The 6,569-nt window shown below is 59.2% G+C and overlaps 1 protein-coding gene across 1 annotated transcript; it reads right to left on the bottom strand.

Annotated features, from left to right (window-relative positions):
* Window positions 1–3,866: 3,866 nt before the first annotated feature.
* On the bottom strand, window positions 3,867–6,565 carry LOC103799600 (nascent polypeptide-associated complex subunit alpha-like; the record flags this gene model as incomplete). The annotated part of the gene is made up of 5 exons (XM_009071937.1): window positions 3,867–3,881; window positions 4,017–4,139; window positions 5,129–5,260; window positions 5,335–5,481; window positions 6,497–6,565. Coding segments are annotated over 5 exons (486 nt in total), but the record flags the coding sequence as incomplete, so codon positions are not given.
* Window positions 6,566–6,569: the final 4 nt, after the last annotated feature.

Here is a 6,569-nt window from a genome sequence, read left to right as displayed (position 1 = left end):
GGTTCCCTTGTCACCCCAACCCACACTGGGGGTGTGCGGGGGATGGTGAATGTAGAAATGAATAAAAAGAGCAAAGGAGGCTACGGGAAGGGGGGGGGAAATGGGATGGGGAGGAGGTGTGCACCTGCGTCCCTGGGGGCATGGGCAGGAACACCTTCTGCTAGCCCAGGTTGCTCCAAGCCCCATCCAGCCTGGCCTGGAACACTTCCAGGGATGGGGCAGACACAGCTGCTCTGGGCAACCTGTGCCAGTGCCTCAGCACCCTCACGGGGAAGAAGTCCTTCCCAATACCCCATCTGACCCTGCCCTCTGGCAGTGGGAATCCTTTCCCCCTTGTCCTGTCCCTCCAGGCCCTTGTCCCCAAGTGCATCTGCAGCTTTCCTAGAGCTCCTTTAGGCACTGGATGGGGCTCTGAGGTCTCCCTGGAGCCTCCCTTTCTCCAGCTGAACATTCCCACCTCTCACCTGGCATCAGAGCGGCTCCTGTACCACAACTGCACCTCCATCCGTTAATTCTTCACCAACCTCAAGCAGCTCTAGGGGGACAGCAGAAAATCCCTGCTCCTGGGTGAGTGTGGGAAGGCCCCTCAGAGCAGGAAAGTTCTGGAAGCGAGAACGGAGTGCTGAGGGATGGGGGAATTGGATAGGATCAGAGGTGGGTGTGGGAGGCACAGGGGTAGTACAAGGGTGTTACCATGCAAAGAGAAACATCTCTGTCTCCTGGGGAGATTCCTCATTCCTGAGAGCAGTTGATCCATCTATCCCATTTTACCCACCTGGCTGTAGAGCGCCTGGGAACCTCCTCCAGTTATGGGAACCTCCTCCAGGCCTGGGTATTTCTGCCAGAAGTGGAAATCTCGTCCCTCCCAGGAAATTTCTTCCAGGCCAGGGAACCTCCTCCTGACCTGGGAATTTCCTCCAAACCAGTGAACCTGCTCCAGACTTAAGAACCTCCAGGCCAGGGCACCTCCTCCAGCCCAGCACCAGCCTCTCCATTCCCACTGTTAGCAGGGAAGAGCCTCCTGGTGCTTGGCCAGTCCCTGGTGCCCAACTCCAAGTGATCCCAGTGTTGGATGTGCCATTAGCCTGGGAATATTGAACCCACGTTCCCTGGAGAGGTCATCACGGTCCTGGAAGGGATCAGGGAGGGGCCTTACATTCCTCCTGCGCCGATTTTTGGCTCTAAGGAGCTGCAGAAGCTCTGGTACAAGAGCAAGATGGGGGCAGAACACACTGAGAGGAGTCACAAACTGGGCTGCAAGCCTCCCAGAAAGTTTTTTTTTTCCAGTTTTGGGGTATCCAGAGTTGTCCTGGGAGCAGTTTGGGTAGGGGCTGCCCCCCAAAAGCTGTGAGGGGCCTCGTTCTGGCAAGATTGGGCCCAGCTGGGGGAACAATCTGAGCTTAAACACCCAGGAACACTCACCTGGCCTCTAAAATCCAAGGAAAAGGGGACTGAGAGAACAGCATAGCTGTCCCTGATTCCCAGTAAGCTCGGCAATATAGTGGGTGAGGAACTGGATCCTTGAGAGCTCAGAAAATCCCACCTGAGCCAGATTTTGCCCTCTGTGGATGGTGGCTGCAGGTCTCAGGTGGGAATGGGAGAGCCTGGGGGTCCCTATCCCCCCCCTTCCAAATAGCCTCCTGGGCTCTTCTGGAAGACTCAGGAGCCTCAGGAATATCACCCAGATGGGAATCCACACAGATACCTGTCCCAGGTGTGTGTCTGGGCCACAGCGACCCCTTCTCTCTGTGATGTCTCAGCTCCAGAGCTGTGTCCCTTCATCCCAGAGAAGCTGCCCCCAGAGGATCCTGGAACACAGAGCTGCCCTTGGGGGGATCCCAGGATGCACATCCTTCTCCCACAGGATTTGTGGCTCCAGCAGGATGTAATACCTCTCCCACCCTCTTTCACAGCTCCAGGAGCATCTCTGGATGCCAGTGCAGGAGCAGCTCTGGATTGGATTTGGGGGACAGATCTCCTCCAATGGAGATGGAACTCCTCCCAAGCGGCCAGATCCCCTCCTAAGGGGATGGATCTCCTGGGTATCGAGATCTCCTCCTGAGCAGATTTTCTTCCAAAGGAGATCCCAAAGATCTCCTGAGCACTGGGATCTTCTCCCAAGGCTCTGGATTTCTCCCAAGGGTCAGGATCTGCTCTGCGACCCAGTTTACATTTTGCACATGGGCTTCCCTGTCCCTGCCCCCCCTTTTCCCCAGTGAAGTTTAACCACAATGTGAATTGTTTCCTCTCTCATCCCTGGTGTGGAACATTTCAGAGCCAAACATTCCAGAACATTCCAGCACCTTCAGCCCATATGTGTGTGAGTCCCTGCTCTGGAATAGCAGGAGGGTACACACAACTGCTCACTTGGGGCACCACCCCATGGTCACCCCCTGCCCATCCCAGGGTACCCCACAGTCAACCCCTAACACCCATCCTGGGAGACCTGGTGCAGCAGGCACTCCGGGGGGGTGTGGGGGAGCTGCTGGGGCACCCCAGGACCATGGGGACCCCCCAAACTGACCCAAGACCCCCTTTTATCTGCACCCCTGCAGAGGGTCTCCAGTTATCCCACAGCCACACCCGGGGGGCTCTGCTCCCGTGGATGCCCTAGGCCTCCCGCCAGAAACTGACTCAGCAGTTTGGGGATCCATCCAGTCCATTCCAGCACATTCCACTGGCTTTGGCCCCAAATCCCTCCCCTGCCTTACCCCCCCCAGTGCCTTTAACCCTTCTGCACCCAGTGCTCACCAGTTCACACACCTGCCCCTTACTGATGTCCCCAGTTCCCCTTGCTCCATTTACTGGTATGCCCCCTCCCCCTTACCCTTACTGGTGTGTTCCCCCTTCTCCTCCTGGAATTCCACAGCCCTGCCTGCCCCTGGAATTTGGGGGTGCAGGAAGCAGACTTACCCTGGCAACTCACCTGGGGGAGATGTGGGGGGGGTTGGTGCCCCTCCCACAGCCCTTCCCATTCTGAGGCTGGGAAACTGGGCAGCAGGAGGGGGGGCAAGGAGGAGGACCCTTAGGATTTGGGGAGCAGGAGGTCCCTCCCTTCCCACCCTCAGAGCTGTGGGAGCGTTTTCCAGCATTAAATCCTTCAGGAATCTGGGAATTTCAGGAAAATTCACATTTTGAACAGGAGTTCAGAGAGCTCCAAACTGTTTAGGGTCAGGGTGGGGTGTGAATTCCATGGGAAATGGAATTTAACACTGGGAATACCCCAGGATTGTAATGTCCTGGCAGGTCCCTGCCACCCCTACTCCACCCAAATTTTGGGGCAAATCCCTGATCCCCAGTGGTGTTGGGAGCACCCTGGGGCACTATCACTCCCTGAGGCCATGAGCCCCACAAAACCTGCCCACTCCAGCATCCCTTCCACCTTCTCCATCCCACTGCTGGAAAAGGGGGTGGCCTGACCCCCCCTCCACCCACCTTGAGGGCTATGAGCCCCCCAAAACCTGCCCAACCCAACATCCCCTCCACATCTCCCATCCCAGTTACACTCCCTGGGTGCTGCTCCTTCCCACCCCACTGCTGGTAAAAGGGATGCCCTGACACACTTCAAGGACCACACGTCCTCCAAAGCCTGCCCATGGTAGTGTCTCCCCCATCTCCCCAGTCCCCCAGGCACTGTCCCCCTCATCCCACTGCTGTCCCCTTCCCCCCCCCCGAGCCAGGTCGCCAAAAGGACCCAGTGGGGCTGCCCAGACCCCCCCAAATGAGCACAGGGGAAGGCCGAGTGCGATCCAAGGGGTGCAGGAGGCATTTATTGAGCAGGACAGGGCTGGGGGGGCTGAGAGAGGATTTGGGAGGGGGTTGAGTGGGACTGTGCATCTATAGAGGGGGCCAGGACCCCCTGGCCGCTACATGGTCAGTTCCTGCGGGAGAGAGCAGAGTGTCAGGGACCCCCAGGGGGGCACACCCCCATCCATGCTGGAGAGAGGTTAACCCACCCCAAACTTCCTGCTGGGAAGGGGGTGCCTCCTCCCATTGCAGCCCCCCTGGACACTCACCATAATGGCATTGACAATGTCATTGTTGTTGTGCCTCAACGCCCGCACGGCCTTGGGGCGAGACACATTGGCCTGGGCCATCACCAGCTCGATGTCCCTCACCTCCAGTCCTGTCTCATCCACCTGGGAGGGGAAACACAGAGCTGTCACCCCCCATAAAAGTGCCCAGGACATTGAGGGTCCCTCAACACCCACCCCAGGGGTCCCACCATGCCCCATCCCAGAGCACAAGACATTGGCCATCCCAAGCTCCATGTCCCTCACCTCCAGCCCTGTCTTGTTTATCTGGTGGGACACAGAGCTGTCACCTCACCATGGCACCTCCCAGGACCTGGGGGGTCCATCAGCACCCACCCAGGACCCTGAGGGTCCCTCTGCATTGCTCTCAGGACTCAGGAGTCCCTTAGCTCTCCCTTCTAGGGCACAAGATGTTGGCCAGAGCCATCTATGCCCTGCACGTCTAGCCCTGTCTCCTCCACCTGAGGGGACACAGTGCTGTCACCCCTGCGTAGTGCCCACCAGAATCTTGGAGAGTCCCTCAGCACCCCCCTGGGACACTGGGGTTCCCTTGGCATCCACCCATGACCCCAGGGGTCCCTCTGCAGCCCCGCAGAACACAAGACATTGGCCTGGGCCATCCCCAGATCCATGTCCTGCACCTCCAGCTCCATCTTGTCCACCTGAGGAGCAGTGTTGTGACCCTCCCCATGGCACCTACCCAGGACCTTGGGGGTCCCTCAACAGCCCACAGGACCATGGAGTCCCTCTGTGCCCCCTCCCAGAGCATGAGTCGTTGGCCAGGGCCATCACCAGCTCAATGTCCCTCACCTCCAGTCCTGTCTCACCCACCAGGGGGGTGGGGCACAGAGCTATCACCCACCATAACACTCCCCAGGACCTTGGGGATCCTTCAGCACCCCACCAAGAACCACAGGGGTCCCTCATCCCCAGGAAGCCCAGGTGCCAATGTATGTCCCCTCCTGGGACACAAGACATTGACCTGTCCCATCCCCGTCTCCATGTTCTGCACCTCCAGCACTTGAGGGGGTGTCACCGCCCCATCCCACCCCCTGAGGACCTTGGAGGACCCTCTGACCTCCCCCAGCACCCACCTCCTCCTCTTCCTCGCTCTCCTCCTTGATGGCGAGCGCAGGCGCTGCGTCAGTGATGAGTGCCGAGTGCTCCAGGGGCACCTTGAACTTCTCAGCCGCTGCCTTGTGCACTTGTTGCGACAGGTCCTCAATCTGGGGGGTACACGGGATCAGCCCGGGCCCTCCCCTCGCCGCGAGGGGCCCCCCCAGAGCCCTCCCAGCCCCACCTTGGCCTCCCCGAAGACGATGTAGATGTCCGAGGCAGGGCTCTTGAACACGTCGGGCTTGGAGATGACAAACAGGATGTTCTTAGACTTGCGGATGGTGATGCGAGTGACGCCGTGGATCTGCCGCAGCCCCAGTTTGGACATGGCCTGGGGGGCACAGAGGGACATGGAGTGAGCCCTGAGCCCCAGCACAGTGGCTCCAGCACCCCAGTAACACTCCAAACCCACAGGGATAACCAGAGAACCCGGAATGGGGGATGTTCCCTGGGATGTTCAGGCTGGACCTATCACCCAGGATGGGGACCCTCATCTGCACCTCATTGTGGGGACTTGGACTCCAACACCCCAGAACTGATCCCCAAAGAAACCTGTGGTGGGATAAGGACCCCCAGCCCTGCCCTAGTATGACCTGGAGGCCCTCAGAGTGGGGACCTGCCCCTGACACGCCAGGGCTGATCCTCCCTGCCAGAGCCCTGGGATAGGGACCCCCTGAGCCCCAGCACAGTGCCTCCAGCCCCCAGTAACATCCCAAATCCCTGGAATAATGGGGGAACCAGGGATGGGGGATACTGTTCCCCTAGCATGGCCAGGCTAGACCTGTCAACCCCAGGTGGGGACCCTCATCTGCACCCCAATGTGGGAACTTGAACCCCAACACCTCAGAATTGATCACCCTCCAAAATCCTGGGGCAGGATAAGGATGCCAGCCCCACCCAGACATCCCCAGCCCCATCCCAGTATAACCTGGAGACCCCTAGAGTGGGACCTTGAACCCAAACACCCCAGAACTGATTGCTGAAAAAAGTGGGATAGGACAGAGACCCCCAGCCCCACCCAGCAACCTCCAGAATGGGGATATGCCTCCAACACCCCAGAGCTAATCCCCCCCAAAGCTCTGGGATGGAATGGAGACCCACAGCTGCAGACAAGGACCCCCAGTCCTACCTCAGTATGACCTGGGGACCCTCCAGAATGAGAATGCAAGCCCCAACACCCCAGAACAGATCCCCTCAAAGCCCTGGCATGGGAAAAGCACTCCCAGCCTCACCCCAGCATGACCTGGGGCCCCCCAGAGCAGGGACTTGTGCCCCAACACCCCAGAAGTGATCCCCTCTCCCCGGATTAACCCCAGCCCTCTCAGGGGACCTCCAAGCCTCCCTACCTTCCGAGCCTTCTTCTCACTGCGGCTCTGCTTGGCCTTGCTGAGTGGCTCCTCACCAGGACCCAGCGCGTGG

Source organism: Acanthisitta chloris, unplaced genomic scaffold (assembly GCF_000695815.1).
Source record: "Acanthisitta chloris isolate BGI_N310 unplaced genomic scaffold, ASM69581v1 scaffold32803, whole genome shotgun sequence".
NCBI lineage: Eukaryota > Metazoa > Chordata > Aves > Passeriformes > Acanthisittidae > Acanthisitta > Acanthisitta chloris.
Note: the sequence above shows the minus strand (reverse complement) of the source record. Positions and strands in the feature narration are given on the sequence as shown.